At 44.3% G+C, this 16,254-nt stretch overlaps 1 protein-coding gene across 7 annotated transcripts in view; it reads right to left on the bottom strand.

Annotated features, from left to right (window-relative positions):
• The window catches only part of dnmt3ab (DNA (cytosine-5-)-methyltransferase 3 alpha b), a 45,913-nt gene that overhangs the window by 21,960 nt on the left and 7,699 nt on the right, over positions 1-16,254 (bottom strand). For 5 of the 7 annotated variants that reach the window (XM_037071633.1, XM_037071629.1, XM_037071630.1 and 2 more), the window contains 3 exons: positions 12,040-12,391; positions 6,813-6,859; positions 4,347-4,493 (listed from right to left, as the gene is read on the bottom strand). In XM_037071633.1, the coding sequence (XP_036927528.1) occupies positions 4,347-4,493; positions 6,813-6,859; positions 12,040-12,391 (546 nt within the window). Of the gene's footprint in view, positions 1-1,717; positions 1,838-4,346; positions 4,494-6,812; positions 6,860-12,039; positions 12,392-16,254 lie in introns of those variants that run through there. The other 2 variants (XM_037071635.1, XM_037071636.1) reach the window with 2 other exon arrangements.

The raw sequence follows: 16,254 nt of genomic DNA, 5'->3' as shown, positions 1-16,254 counted from the left end.
ATGTCATAGATGAATACAAAGGAAACCTAAGTTACTGTACTCACAGTAACCGTGGATTCTGTTATGGAGAGAGTGAAAACAGAAGCTCCACAGGCCTCTGGCAGGGTGTAGAGACATGTTGGGTGCACAATAAGGGATAATCTGACTTAGAGGTCTGTGCAGCATGATACCCTGAGGGCTCAAGGGGTGACAGAGTGCACTGGGAAGCAGAAAAAAGAGAAGAGATATTGGTCTCTGGGGTGCGCAGATGATACGCTAGTATCTAATCTGGGCTGCGCTTGTTAACAAAAAGGTCACGTTTACTGGCGTTTATTTATAAGACAACAAGTGGCTGTTATGAAGGCTGTTAACTTTACGAGAAAATCTGTCAAAAAGAGTCAAAGGTGCAGCCGCCGAGACGAACCACAATTGCTGCACGAGCTCTTGACGACTCACATGTCGTGCACTGACGAGCGCCAAACAAACACAATGTGAGAAAAAAAAAAGAAAATCGTTAAAGCAGCAGTTCGGGCGCCAATCGGATCAAAACAAACAAGCGCTCTGCACACCCTGATTAAAGGTAAAAGTTAGATGAAATAAACTGTCATTGAACATTACTTCCTCACGCAACGTGACAGCGAGCCTTTGAAGCAACACAAAAGAGTTTGACCTTTGAATGCAGTAGTCTCTCATGCGCAACAGGCAGGAGAGACACAGCGGGGACTGTTCTGTGCAATTGTTTGATGGATAATACAGTGAGATATGTCTTTGGTGCACAGACCCTCGCCTATATACCAAATTATCTAAACTTCCTCCAGTCGAGGCAGGTGTAGCCAACTCGAGATGCGTGCAGAAAAAAAAAAAAAGCAGATCATTTAAAAGAGGAAATACCGTCTGGAAGTGCACAAGTGGCAGGTTCTGCTGTGCAGCAATGTGGCTACTGCATTCATTAGCCAGATTTTTTAGCACAGGTCCCTACAAAGGCTGTGTATTTCATGAGTGGCCTTGGGGGGTCACACCGAAATAGGCCATCTGGTTCTCATTGTACTGCGTCCTTTTAAGAGATAATTAGGAATATTACAGAGTCAGCCATGAATACATAAACAGAATTGCCCATGAATCCACAAGTGGAGTTGTTAAAGAAGCTCCCCCCGAGGAGGCAAGCTCGGCTCACTCCAAGAGCCCCCTTTAAAAAAAAAAAAAAAAAAAAAATCTGTTCAGGTAATCAAACTGCTCTGCTCACAGTAAATCTACATCCAGAGTCAAACAGAACAAAGTGCACAACGATAGGAAAGGAAAAGGATTCCGAGGCCTAGGCAACACACTTCACCTCTTTCCCGGTTGAACGTTATGTAAGGTGAAATCATGGTGCCTCAAAACACACGGCAACGTTTTTAAGGTAAACACATCTGACCTAAAACAGAAAACACGCTCCTCTGACATTTCTAGGCGCAGCTTTGAAACAGGAAATACTTTCAGCACATATTCACCCCACGGGAAAACTTTTTTCATGCAAGCAACTTTTTTTTTTTTTTTCCCAAACACGGCTAAAGCCCGCTCACTCTTCCTCTTTTTTAAAGAGACGGTTTCCCTTTAAGCCGTTGCAGAGCAGATGGTTCACGACAACTCTCGTGGAAATACCTGAAGTCAGCATATTCCCCCTCTCCGCTGTAAGCAGGCTAATCAAACATGCACACTATCCCCCCGTGTTATCAAACAAACAATGCAGTGCACATACCCATACACACCAGCGCGCAACCCTCATAATCCAGTGTGGGGCTTGAGTTTTTTTTCACCCCCACTCTCAGGGTAGAAGAGATCGCTTAAAAAAAGAAAGCATGAACATTTCTTTGTCTGGGAATTCAGGGTCAGGTGATTGCCGACAGGAATTCTGGTTGGCTAGAGAGGACTTGCAAAATGTTGGCAGCGAGCCAAGAGGCTGTCTTGCAAGCAGGGCTGGAAATTTGCTGCAAACCTCATCTTCACCCTCATATCCATAGCACAGAGTTCATTTCCATAGCTGGGGGAGGGGTCAGGAGAAGAATGGGGGAGGGAAACGGAGAGGGAGAGACGGAGAAGTCCACTGTAACACAAGGCACATGAAAAAAAAAGAGAGAGAGAGAGAGAGAGAGAGAGAGAGAGAGAGAGAGAGAGAGAGAGAGAGAGAGATCCTCGAGAAAGTGCAAGACGGCAGTAACCCTTTCAGCCACCGTGTCCTTCCTGCTGCAGAAACATGCAACAGCTAGAGGCTCTGTGTCAAGAGCAGAACCACAAACAGGCTAGCTATGCCTCATATTACTCCTCAGGAAAGGGCTTTGATGCCTGAACAAATCAGTCTTTGTGCAAATTAGATCAAAGCTTGCAATACGCCAGATGAGAAAAGGGGGGAAGATAAAAACACACACACACACACACACACACTCAAAATTTGCATCTTGCAAATCCCCTTAAATCTCTCCCTTGTAGAGCTACTTGCTTAAGAAAATCCACCTCTGTTTGGAGGACGTGAACTGCCTACTTGCCTCGTATTTTACGGCATTTCACGAGTGGGACCCCGGCATGTCCTGCTAATTTGGCAATATTTTCTCCCTGGAGACGTTTTTATGGCTGAGGCTTCTCCGGGGGAGAGCCTTAGGGGGGGTGGGCGGGGAGGCAGAAGAAATGGAAGACCCCATGTTGATACTACGGAGACTCCTCATTATGTAACAGATGAAGTTTCACTACATCACATTACAACCAGGAGTCATACTCAACATGACTAAGTGATGATCAATGTGGGGGGAACTCTGTATTTATGTTGTGCTAGGAGCTTTTATTAGAGACCCAAAAGGGAAATCCGAGCTTGGACGAGTTACCGCAGTGTGATCGCCCTGACTGAAGTAAAAAAATACCAGGTTGTTGGCAAAGCTATTAACGAGGTATACAATTTAATAACGTAGGTTTCTGAATCTCATAATGAGTCCATGGACGATTGCTCAGTTGTAATAGAATAGCAGATGTTCAAATGTCTATTTCGAAACTTTAAGGACTTCACATCATGTCAGCTTAAAAAATGGCGTAACACATAACGACTGTCGCTCTGATGACTTTTCAGAGCGGTGAAGTCTGTCCTCATCAGATTGTGAACCGCTGTGCAGAGTTGTTTTTTTGTTTTTTTTTGCATCTGATAAGCCTTCAAAGTCAGGGATCTCATCAAGTTTTCACTGTCTCATGCCTGTCAACAAAGTCTGTGATCAACAAGGACATTGTTTCTGGAAAAAGGCTAGCTGGGTAATATATTGGTATTATATCATTATCGTGATATTTGACTTAACGCATGCTTTTATTACACCACGCTTAGATTAATGCAATGGCCTTAATGCTGGTCTTAGCTGGAAAGCCATCCCCTACGCCTAAAAAAGACCACATACTCTCATCCTCCATTGATCCTAAGATTGTATTGCTTCCCTTTAAAGCTCTGCAGGGGTTTGGGCCCCAAATGTATTTCTGACCTACTGGATCCCTGTTAGCCTGCATGTAACCTTAGATCCTAAACTGAATCTGTCCTGTCAGTGCCAACACAAGGTGACCAGAGCTTTGCATTTAGGGACCCTCGTTTATGTAGCTCCCCATCTGCAATTGAAGTGTCCCCTTAAAAATGGTAGCGGTGATACAAGAGGTAGAGTGGTCGTCCACCAGTAGTGTCTATGGTTCGATCCCCATCCCCCGACCCCTGCAGTCTACACGTCTACAAGTCTTCAAGTGTCCTCGGGTGAGATACTGAACCCCAGACTGCTCCCGGTGGCTCCTCCATCGGTATGTCAGTGTGCATGTGAGTGGGTGAATGCTGGGTGAGTTCTACAGCACTTTGATTGGTCGGCAAGACTAGAAAAGAAACAAAATAGTCCATTTACCACATGCCCAGCCCTAAAAGAGACCATCTGTATGGCTGGCTACCATTAGGCATAAGAGGAAAAATATGTTTTTTGGTGATTTAGTTGAACTGACCCTTTAATGTAGCCTGACTTCGCCACAGCACAGAGACACCAAAGGCAGTCAGAATGATGCTATTCTAAATTTACAGCAACATTGTCATCCAGGAAGCATGAATCACGTCAAGGCATCAAACAGATGTGATCAACACAGCTGCATGTGATTCGTCCAGCGCTAATGCAATAGACGAGAACAAAGTCAGGAAATGCAGGAGCTGACCGAGCCAGTGGCGCTGAAAAATCCACTGAAATAAATGGTACCTTCATGAGATATCAAATGACCCATCAAATACACTTGGCCGTGAACACACCACAAGCCCTGTCTTTGACCCTGCATGGCGGCTTTGGTCCACACCTGTCACTCACCCTGTCATCTACGGTGGCTGGGGTACTCACCTCCATCTTCCACTTGGCCAGCCACTCCTCTCTGGTCCGCTTGCTAATGTAATAAGGGTCACCAGCCTGGAAGGTTATTCTGGGCACGGGCCTCTGACGAAGGCTGATCTCCCAACCAACTCCCCCTCGCAGCCTGCCTCGACCTCCCTGTTTAAGGTGTCAAAACAAAAAAAAGTTAGCTGCTAGTTCTCGATTCTTACTTTTAGTGTTCCTCTCATAATGAGGCATTCAGATTTGTAGTAAATTCTCATTCAATCTGTCACTAAAACAGACTCTGGTGGGTAATCTGCGGTTGAGGCGATTGTTTTTTTTCTAATTTCTAAAGAGATGACTCACATGTTGGTGTGCCATATGGTACTATCAGTTTGTGACTGGCCAGGCAGCAACCATTGATGCCACAGTGTCTAATCACAACTCCCTGGCAACAGTCTCGCGGTCAACAGCACCGACTGATACGAGCAGCTCCCAAGTGTATTTGATATTTCAAATCTATACACCATCAGGTACCATTTCTTTCACAAGCCCAAAGGCAGGAGAACTACTCAGCTTTTCTGGACCTTGGAGAAGAAAAAGCCTTGAAGAAAGGCAACTATGCAAAGCCTCTAGTCAAGCAATGGTGCAAATAGAGTTTACTTTCAAGAGAGAAGGTGTTAAAAGGTTAAACAATACACAGAAATAAACTTGAAGGAATACTTTGATATCTTTGTCAGGTGACAACATCGATACCACTATCATTTCTGTTTCTTATGAAGCATCAGATAACAGCTGGTTAGCTTAGCTTAGCATAAAGACTGGAAACAGGGGGAACCAGCTAGCCTGGCTCTCCCCAAAGGTAACAAAATCCACCTACCAGTAGAGTGGGAACCGATCCGATCCAATACTCATACTCGGGTGCTGATACTGACTTAATTCACTTATAGGGTTGACATCACAGATCCATGCACCGATCCAGATTTCATAGTTTGATTGACTCATTGTCAATTTGACATTACACTCAACGTATGTATAGTAATCTACTTGCTAGTAGTTGATAATGCATTGTTGTGCACTTTATCCAAACATTAACTGAGTGCTTGTGGTTTACTACAGCCTCATGTAAATTTAAACACACAGTGGTATCACCAACAACAACAGCTATAACGATAATGATGATATAGCCCAGTCACCAGGATAAAACATTGACGATTAAAGTTTCTGTAAACCACTAATATGTTTGCATTTGTATGTGTCATATGTTACGTACAGTCCCACATAACATGTCATATCACATTCATATTACAGGTTCATGATCAGACTTTCATATCAGGAGGTGGATGAGATGTTGGTTGAGTTAACCAGCCAGATGGCTGCCAAGCCAATGACTGCACTGTTTGAACATCTGTAAGCATGAAACCACTGGATATTTTTAAGGAGACCTTGGGACAATTTACAGCCATGTTTTGTGGCGACCAAAACAAGTACTACATGCCAAAATCTAACCTTAACCAAGTGTTTCTGGTGTCTAAATCTTACCAGAGTATAAGCACAATGTTGTCACAACATAAAACAGAAAATTTAACCCAAAGAAAGTTGCAACATATTTGTGGTTTCTAGAAGTGCACACAGCCAACATTTATTTTGATTACTGGGTTGATAATATGAATAATTATACAAGAACACAGAGCTCCAATATTAGTATGGTGTATCAGAATTGGATCGGAACTAGGATCTACCAACCAGCACCTTCAAAGCTCACAAATGGAAACATTAAGGGTGACACCAACAAAATACTGGTCCTGCCCAAGAAATGGTACAGCACATAGTCTATAGAATGGTGGATTTCCATTTTTCCACTTTGTTTTTGTGGCAATTGAAGCAACATAATGTATTCTGTGAAGAGACTATGTAGACTTTTAACTGTTGAGTCTCATTCTCAGTGCGTCAAATACCAATGCTGTGAGCCACCTAAACAAAGTGTTTGCATTTAATGAGACTCAACAGTCAACTTAACTGTCCCTTTAAGGGGGCCTGTGTACCTAAGTATCATTGGACAGAGCCAGGCTTTCCGGCCTAAATGCTAAGCTAAGCTAACAGGCTGCTTGTCTTTAGCTTCATATTTACCTTATAAACTTCCTCATCTCTCAACATGAAAACAAGTGCACTTCTCAAAGGGTTGAGCAATTCCTACCCAGCTACAGTCATGCAAAACAACATGTAAAACACAACCTACGATCAAGAATCCTGTTCAAACTCAGTATATCTGCGACAAAAACTGTCCTTTTCTTTCAAGACAAAAAAAGCACTTCTGCTGCTATTCAAGCTGCACCGCGACCATATATCATGCTGGCGAGCAGAGGATCCACGGCGTGTGTGACAGGAAAGGTAATTCACCCCCAAAAAAAGCTGCTACAGCCCTGGCAAGTGTGAAAGACCTCATAAGAGTTACATCAGCCTGAGAACAAAGACTAGAGAGTGCAGAAATCTTACCTCGGTCTTGACGGCATCACCCCCGTCCTCCTCCTTGTGCTCCACATCTAGAGAGAAGACAGCGACACAATAGCTGGTCTGAATCATTCATGGCACAGTGGAAATTGACCACGTTGGTTATCCTCGCATCTGTGTTAAACTTAACTGGCCTCGCTGGCATCAATAAAGCATATGACACATTTATTAACCCAAATCGTTTCGCTCGCCCTCCACATCGTCCCATTAACTGTGTGTTTGATCAAATTAAAGTCAAATTAATAAGAGCGCTGAGAAGATAGTGGCTCGGGGAAACTCCTAAATCGTCGGGGCTTATGGGAGCTTGTGCGCTCAGGTGCGTTATGAGGGCTTGATACGACCCAGAGGGTTTGGAGTGGCTGCCGAGGTTATGATGAGTGTGGAGACTGGCCAGGTTTACTTTGGCATATGTCACACTTCTGACCTTATATTCCCCCTTTTTTGAGACACACAGCTGGTTGCTATTAGCGTGGCCCCTCCTACACCGCTGACAACAACATACTGCTTCACTTGACTGTGGCTCTGGGGTTGTATATAATCTCCCTGCTAATCTCCAGAAAGCCTCAACAGCATCAGACATGAGGCTCTTCTTAAGGCAGTTGTGTGCTGTGCAACTGGAAGCTGGACAGATGCAGAAGCTGGTATATGTCTTCTGCCTAATGATGGTAAATCAAATGAAAATATATATATACATATATATATGTATGTGTATATTTTTTTTTTTGCAAATCCCGTCTTTTACTTGTGACACATATTCTCCAACTTATACTCTAAACTTTTTACTCGATTCACTTTTTTTCATGGCAGATTTTTACCTCCAATGGAGTATTTTTAAGTCGCGGTATTGCTACTTCATCAAAATACCCCCTTTCCAACACTGATATATTGTAGGGATTTAAAACCAAGAAAGACAGATATTTTCCACAGGAAGGAAAATGCCTTTTAAATGCAGAGGAAGTTGCAAAACCAAAAGTGAGAGCTGCTGCTGCTGCAGCAAGGAGGGTAAAGATCATCAAAAATAGCAGCGAAAATATTTGGCGGACGTGCAGTGAAACCGCAGCCTAATAAAAAAAGAGTCTCGAAACACAATAAAAGCTCCAGTTGGGATTTCCCAGTAACTTGGCTGCCATGATTTAAGATGTGGAGGACCACAACAACAAGGGCATGTTATTCATTCTTAAAGAGCATTGTTTTCCTGTGTTCAGCAGAGCAGCAAGGGGTGAGCCAGGGAGCATGGACGCCACCCAACTGAAACACTAGCGCAGCAGTCAGGATTCATGATTCATGAGATGTTTTTTCACCCCCCACCCGCCCACCCCCAGAAAAATAGATCAGGAAGCGCAAAAGCAGCTTCAGGACAGAACCTCGCACTTATCACGTCTGTTGCTGTTGTTTGATTTCAAGATAAGTGAGCATTTCTAAAAGTGCCCCGGCATCTGACACCAGCAGAGTACGTGATTCGAGCAGCTGTGCCCTAAATTAGCATGGTGGCATCGCCCGAGTAAACATGACTATCTGCTGACTCGAAGCCCAAACACTATCATAACACTTGAGCCCTGAGAGGCTACCGACAACTTCTGATGGCGTGTTTTCCGCGCAGCCAACTCTGGCTTGTCAGTGAAGTGCCCTACAGACCTGTCCAAACAATAGTCCGCTCTCTTAGCAGCCTCTTCAAGTTGGTTCCATGTGTAGCTGAGCCCCTGCCCACCCCCCAACCTCCCCCTGCTCTCTCTCTCTCTCTCTTTTTTTTTTTTTCCATCCCTCCCTGCTCTGGTCTGGTCTCCTCGTCCTCATCGCGAATAAGTGACTATATAACAAATCGGCGAGGCGGCGTGGACTGCCAAGGTCATTGGGTTTGCGAGGGGGGCTGGCTAACGTTGCCCACAGAGAGTATACCTTGCCAGTTTGAGTGGGTTCCAGCTCTCGTGTTGCCGGAGCTCAGTTCCACTCCAGCCGGAGCTCCAATCCTTCCTGTGCCCTCCAGATGGATGACAGAAACCCTGTTTAGCTGACTATCGATCCACCACGCTGCCCCACACCAAGCACTCTTCTTTCTCGAATGAATACACCAACCCCTCCCTCTGTTCCAACTTGGGGTTCAATATCTCCCCGCATGTCTGTTTTAGTCATAGATCTGGTGTCCGGTGAGAGATGGTTTTCAAATTTCCACAAAAATCACTCCGCAATTACACTCTAGGCAGCACTGTAGGCACTTTTTGCTGATGTAATCTGGATTCAAAGTGTGTGTGGCCCTTTATTCAAAGACCGCACATGCCCACTCCCGCTGCTTTCCGCTCCCCAGTCGCCTGCTCCCACAATCCTTTGCATCAAGCCGGCTCACTTTACTTGCTATTTTGATGTCCTGATTGAAACGACTCTTATAAACGTTGTTTCAAACATTTCAAATATTACTCACAAACTGGTGCCAAACTGAAATTGTGTGTGTGTGTGTGTGCGGCGTGCAAACAACAAACTATCCATCCTGCCCTACGTTCACACATTACAACGTGACTGCCGATGCCTGCCCGCAGCCTCAAGAGAGAGAAAAAACATGTCACTAACATCTGCTGCTGGTCTTCGGGGGCCTGCAGACCCCACACAGATCTCTGATCTGAATTTCTGCACGTCTTTTCTTTGTCTTGCGGCTTGCGCTGTCTACTGAGTTCCTCTTTCTGGTGATTCAATGCCGTCTGCTGTTTGTTGAAGGTTTTAAAATACGTTTTACTTCCTGTACGTGTTTTGACCGTTTTATTTTCTGTGCAAACTGGCCGAAGTGTTCGGCGGCGTGTCACCGTGTTTAGAGATTTGAGTTCAGTTCAGATAATGATGAAATGAGTGTTCAATGTGGGTGCTGCTATACTGCAATATCCAGAGCCAGCAAACGTGTGGTCAACCTATCAGTCACTCCATTTACCTTACTGTATAACAGTGACTTCCGCTGGAGAGCGTATCTGTGAGAGTGACTGAGAGGGAATGCTTTGCTGTTTTTTTTTTCCTGCTAGTTGTGTGAACGTGAGTGAGTCTGCGTGTGAAAGGAAGAGGCTAAGCCCACAGCTAATGGGTTTTGCGGTTGACAGCGGCCCACTGACGCTCGCTGAGGGCCCCTTCAACATGTGAAAGTCTTCATAAACCTGGTTTCAGTCAAACTTACCTCATCCCATGTTTGACTCTTCGCTCCAAGATGACATGTTTAGAACATATCAGGGCCGCACATCTGTAATTCCTTACATGTTTTGACTACACTAGGCTTATGTGTGTGTATATATATATATATATATATATATATATATATAGATAGATAGATAGATAGATAGATAGATAGATAGATAGATAGACAGATAGAGATATATATTTAAAAAATGGTTAAAAATGGAGGACAATGGAGATGATACAGTGTAATTTTGTAGGATTTCTTCCCGTCATATGGTCAACTTTATATTTATTTATATCAAACGTGATGTAATAACCGTCAATTTTCACTGTATGTATATCGCTTTTACCCTGTTAATTTATAGCTCAGATGTATTATTGATCAGATGAACGTCCAAAACTTGTGGGTTATACTACAAGGGTTACTGCTATAATACACATGAACACATACAGAACCTAATGGCGTGAACATCTTCAAAATGTATTCTAATCATCAAGGTAAATATGTGAAATGTGCCCTCTGTGCTCACCACTGTATCATACTAAATCTGAGCAGCACTGGACCCAAACCCAGATCAGGCAGCAGCACCGAACACCTGGTTCGAAGAGCAAACAGGGTTCTCCCAGATTTCCTGCTTTGAAGTGAAGTAACAGATCCTAGAAGCACCGATCAGGTGAATACAGAGTGCAGACTCAGTTTGTAAAGAGTTCTGGGCACGACGCCATCCACCTGGCAGGGCCCCCGACAGGGAGGCGGCCACAACAGAGACCTGCCAGCTCCCGACAGAGGCTCGTTGCCAGGAGACGAGTCGCTCCTCCCCGAGCTTTATTTACTGCACTCCTCATCAAGGTCAAAGCCGGTGTCTCTGTGGCCGAGAGAGGAGCGAGAGAGACACGTGGCTGACAGAGAGAGAGGGAGACGGGACTAAAAAGCAGAGCGCGGGGGAGCGGCTAAGTGATATTGTTAATCTCCATCTTGGACTAAAAACTACCTGCACCACTCTCTCCCAACAATGCCCCCCGGATTTATATCAACTCCACACTCTGAGGTCAGCCACTGCTGCACTGTGGCCGGAGCAGACTGACCTCTGTAGGACCAGAGATCATTTGAAAATTGACGAATTTTAAATATTTATTATAAAAGGTGTACAGTTTGCATTTAAGAAGATTATCAATTTCACTGTCTTTGTCATGCTTTCACTCCAGTTCAATGTTTCCTTCGTAACTGTTTTGCAGCAGTGGTAGCAGTTTTAATATTTGCTCTGCTTCCATTCCCGTTGGTCTTAGTTTTTGCTCTAGTGCACTAAGTGGTCGCAGCACAATCGTTTAGATTTAGTGATTTTATTATGACCTTATGCTTGCTTGTGTTTTTGGGTTTTTTTTGTCTAGTTATCTAGAATATAATATTCAGTATTCCATTTGTTCCAGCTGTGTTGGTAATGTTCTTACTGTGGCCTAGACTAAATACTGCTGCTGTCTTTTCCGTTTTATGTCCTAATTTATGAATGAAACTTACAAACTAATCACTGTTTTCATTATCTGATTGGTTATCTTATCATGATTGGCCAAAACTAACTACAGTTACTGGTACTGCATCGTCTAGGAACTGCGTCTGTCCTTTCCTGCTACTTAATTTCAAAGGTAATCTATTAATCAATTCTCTTTCTCATTGCACACTGTGTGGCTGGCACATTCAAACGTCAACTGGTTGTGCATATTGAAAGCATTTGGTGAACCACACCGCGATATTCAGAACAAGTGAAACACAGTGTGCATAAGATTCTGTATAATAACAGTATTAACAGTATCGTTGTATCTGATTTACACTGCAGCTCCAGTATCTACTCGTGCCTCTCCTTCACAGCACTGTTCAGCAGTGTGACCGCAGCACTTTCAGCCTCAGTGTTACAAATCCTGGCAGTGTCAGTGCCATGCTCTGTGTGTCTGACATCCATTTACAGTTCAGTGCTCAACATCTTGTACCAGTCACGTGATGTGTTTGGATCAAAACATAGCCCGGCCGGAGGAAGGAGAGGCGGAAAAAAAAAAAACAACAACTCACATTTCGTTGGCCGCTCCAGTTTCCGTCTCCCTCGCTTCTTGCGCGGCGTCAACAGGCTGTCGTCCTTGTCTTTCTCCGAGTCCTGCTCTTCCCGGCTGGGCAGGAATCCGTTCTCCTGGGACCGGCTCCGGCTCTGACCCTGGGAGCTGTCCTCTGCCCGGCAGGAGGAAGGGTCTCTGGGGATCCCGTTCTCCACTTCCCTCTTCTCCTGTTTGGGGAAGCAGGCATCGGACGTCCTGTCTCTGTGCCCGCCCACGTCTCCATTGTGGACCTGTGCCATGGACGGCCTACCCACCCCTGTGTAGCTGTTGCCCACACCCACACTGCCTTTGAGAGAGCCACAGCTCTCGACCTGCGGGCGAGGGAAGAGGGGGAAACATTAACATCCTCTCAATCTGTCAGCTTTAGAGATGATTATTGCTGTAGCCGTTCGAGAGGGTGTTTTGAAGGTGTGTGACATATCACTGGAATATACTGTAGGTGGCTGAGCAATAAACAAAACCTTCCAGGAGTTACAACAAATCATCCAGCATGTTTGAAGAAAAGCAAAGCAGCTGGCATTATCAGGGTGAGGATAAACCCTCCTTAGCCTGAATGGGCTATTTGAGAGAAAATGTTAATCAAAGCATTCATCCATTTCACATTAGATAAGCCTAATTTCATCCCTTAAGCCTTCTCCGGCTAAATCTGGACAGAATCAAACACGTAGCGCAACTTCTGCACTTATTAGTCAGTGAATTATGGCATTTCCCTTTCAGCTCTGTTAAACCAGAGTTGTAAACTTCAAAGCCGTGCCAGTAAATCTGCCGCGCAGCCATTAACATGCAGGCGAGGAAGGGATTACATTAGAGTTCATCAGGTACACTGGTGAGCTTCCTGTAGCCGTGCTTTTATCATTACAGCAGCACGGAAACATGTCAGGAATGTTGGCCGTGAGACAAAACGAAGAAGTTCTCCACTCCGTCCACTTTGGAACGCCCCATCGAGCTATTTCATTCTAAGCAGAAACAGAGGTGACCTATCTAAAGTTACAGCCGCAGACGTTCGGTTGTTACACCTTCCTTTTGCCTAAAAAAAGCTGCGCCCGTCTTGGAAGACCTAGAAAAGATTCTTTTTTTTTTCCCGACTCAACACTTTGAAGAAATGTGATAGCGTCTCCGCTCCCGCCTAAAAATAGCCACAAAAAACACACTTTCTCAGACAATCCCATTACTAGGTCACTGGGAGCAGAAAGTGGAGCATGTCTTGTGAGATCAGACTGTCAACACTGATGAGAGCAGCACCGAAAGCTTTCATCTGCTGCAGACGTAGGTACAGCAGTTTGCATTTAAGGGAGGCGACAGCATCGCCTCGGGAGGCATCTGCCTTTCAGCAGGCAATATTTAGCAAACACAAAAAACCCTGCGCTAGAGGCTAAAAGGTCAGATCTAATCTTGTTCTCACAGATGGATGTGAAAAAGCACAATGTATAACTAGCTTTAATGTGACCCAGAGACTTATAAAATGTCTGAGTAATGAATGCAATGCAAATTATGTGGAACAGATCCGCTAAAATAAACTTCAGGGGGAAGTCGGACTGTATCGTAAAAAGGGAGCTACATCAAGCCAAAGTTGGTTTTTAAGCATTCCTCGCAGGCCGCAGACCTCCGAATGACTTCATCACTGTAGTAACTGAAAACAAATTAACTGTAAATGTTGAACAGTTGCACGCGCACAAAGAGCGGCACTCGAGTAAATCTGTTTGACACGATGAATGAAAACAAACAAATCCACAGCTCAGGCATTATTAATATTCCGACTCAGTTCAGAAGTACAAAAAGCTTTCAGAGTGTGTGTGGGTGTTTTTCGGCAAACAAACACACGAGTGCAAACTGAGGGAATATGCTCACACACACACACACACAACCGTCGCTGGAAGAATTATGCAACAGATTACTGACCCAGTGAACTACATGTGGCCCCTGCCAGAGGTCAGAGGTCACCGTTGGCAAATCAGGCAGCTCAGACAGGCAGACAGAGGTCAAAATGAAACACTGGCTGCCTCATTCAACTTTACTGCTGCAGCGTCAGAACTTACTACTGAAGCTTATTGCCGCCAATGTGAAGGGCAAAAAAAAAAGATCCTTTAAGATATTATCATGAGAAGCCTTCTCAAAATAATGACTGATTGCCTCAAAATTATGAGCTAATAAGTCAAATTAATGAGGAACTTTCTTGAAATAACTTCTCTCAAAAAAAGAACAAGTGAAATGTGACTAATGCTACTTTAAATATAGATTTGATATAAATGCATGTTCTTTGTTACTATAATTACAAATGTGTATGTATATTTATCACCCCTGCGCTGTGTATGGTCAGGTTTTATTGCCTGCCTCGTCTGCCAGGAAGCTCAACCATTGGCATATTCTTAAGGCTATTCTTTGTCTCCTTCCGTCGTACCTACACATCTACATCCTTTAACAAATGGATGTTAAACTCTTTCCATCTGCTGCGCCTTCTGCTTAAAATCACCTGAATCTTCGAGGGCTGGTTTCACTTGATGAATTTAGAGGGACTGTAAATTACATCTGGCTTCAGACGTTCTGAACGTCGGTGCATGTTTCTTGATATCTCGTGATCCTGGAATTGGTTTTCCGTTTTAATCTGTTATTTCTTTGTTTTATGTCTGCAGCTGTAATTGTGCCGTGCCTGTCTTGGCCTGGACATCCATGAAAACATGGTGTTCAATGTCAATGAGAGTTCACCCCCCTGGTCAAATAGAGGTTAAAATAAGTAACCAGGCAAGCATTTTTTAACCTACTCCCGAGTAGCTGAAGGCAGTGAATGTTACAGCGTGGAAACCCTGATAGTAAAAGAGTAGCAAGGTCAGTTAATATGTAAATAGAAACCCTGTGAACTCAGGTGAACGAACAAATACTTTACTACGGTTGGCATCTTTTTGAGTAGTCATTCAACAGTCTCTATGTCCATGATGTCTGTGCACTTCATGGGAAAAGGTTTTAGGCATTACCCTTCTGCTTAACATGACACAGTAACATCGGGATTAAACTAAAAGTCCAGTAATGCCTTACAGACAGCGCATTAAGTCGTCCAGCAGTGACTCTCAACAACACCAACAATGAAACACCTATCTGACTGAAGCGTGGTGCATGTGGTCAATCCCCCACAGCTGTGAAAACACTCGCTCAGGCGCCCTGACTCTGACTATATCTCATCTTAATCTGCGATTGGTCGGGACCGCTCAGCTGCTATTTAAAACACACGCCGACACAAGCCCCCTGGCATATCCCCCTACTCGCCATACGTATCTGTAAACATTTTTGTAATCCCCCTTTTTTTGGGGGGGGGGGTCTGTTGAATCACACTGCGAGATTTAATTAACATGATTCTGAGCAGAGGCTTATGCAAATGATAACATCTCAGGGAGAAAAAAAAAAAAAAAAACATACGCAGATACACATTGGCCCAAGAGTCATTGTTAAGTCAGGCCTTTTAACTACAAAAGACATCACAAACAGATTACAAATGGTGCTGGTGTAGTGGTGTAGTGTGTAGCCGAGGAACATGGCGGAGGCTGTGTGATGATTATGCATGAGTACAAAAGAAGCATACGCTGAAACAACACCTTCATTTTGATGCAAAGGCCACAGATGGGTGTCATCTTTGTTCGGATATTCATTATCTCGAAATTCTTTCAGTTTCAAATGTGCAATGGCTCACCAAGACGCAAAGTTTGAATTGGCAATTCGGACCATCATGAGACACTTCAGGCCGAGATGTACTGGCAACAAACTGGTTCATATGATGTGTCATGTGGCAAAAAAGTTACAAAAAGTGATTGTAGCTGTTCCAAAGGGTCACACTCGATGATGGGGGGGGGGTGATGTCACAGAGAGCAGGAAGACAGATTTTCCTTGAAGGCATTTGTGGTATTGCATTCGTTTCAAGGAGTAATGAATAGAGAGCTTGAGAGAGAAGATCAGGCCCCCGCACATATGACCTATCGCTGCGTGAAGGGGCCGTGAATGTCACACTGTCTGATTTGAAACGCTGCAAGAATTGTTTGACGGTGACCCCCCGCAAGTCTCGTCAGAAGTGGTGTGGGTGGTGGTGGCCTGGGTCCAGACCTTCAAATCTCCACCAGCATCAATGTATTCAGTGACTCATTTAGTTTAGATAAACAATGATCAATTCCTCAAAGGGTATTTGCAGGTC

Source organism: Acanthopagrus latus, chromosome 16 (genome assembly GCF_904848185.1).
Source record: "Acanthopagrus latus isolate v.2019 chromosome 16, fAcaLat1.1, whole genome shotgun sequence".
Lineage (NCBI taxonomy): Eukaryota > Metazoa > Chordata > Actinopteri > Spariformes > Sparidae > Acanthopagrus > Acanthopagrus latus.
Note: the sequence above shows the minus strand (reverse complement) of the source record. Positions and strands in the feature narration are given on the sequence as shown.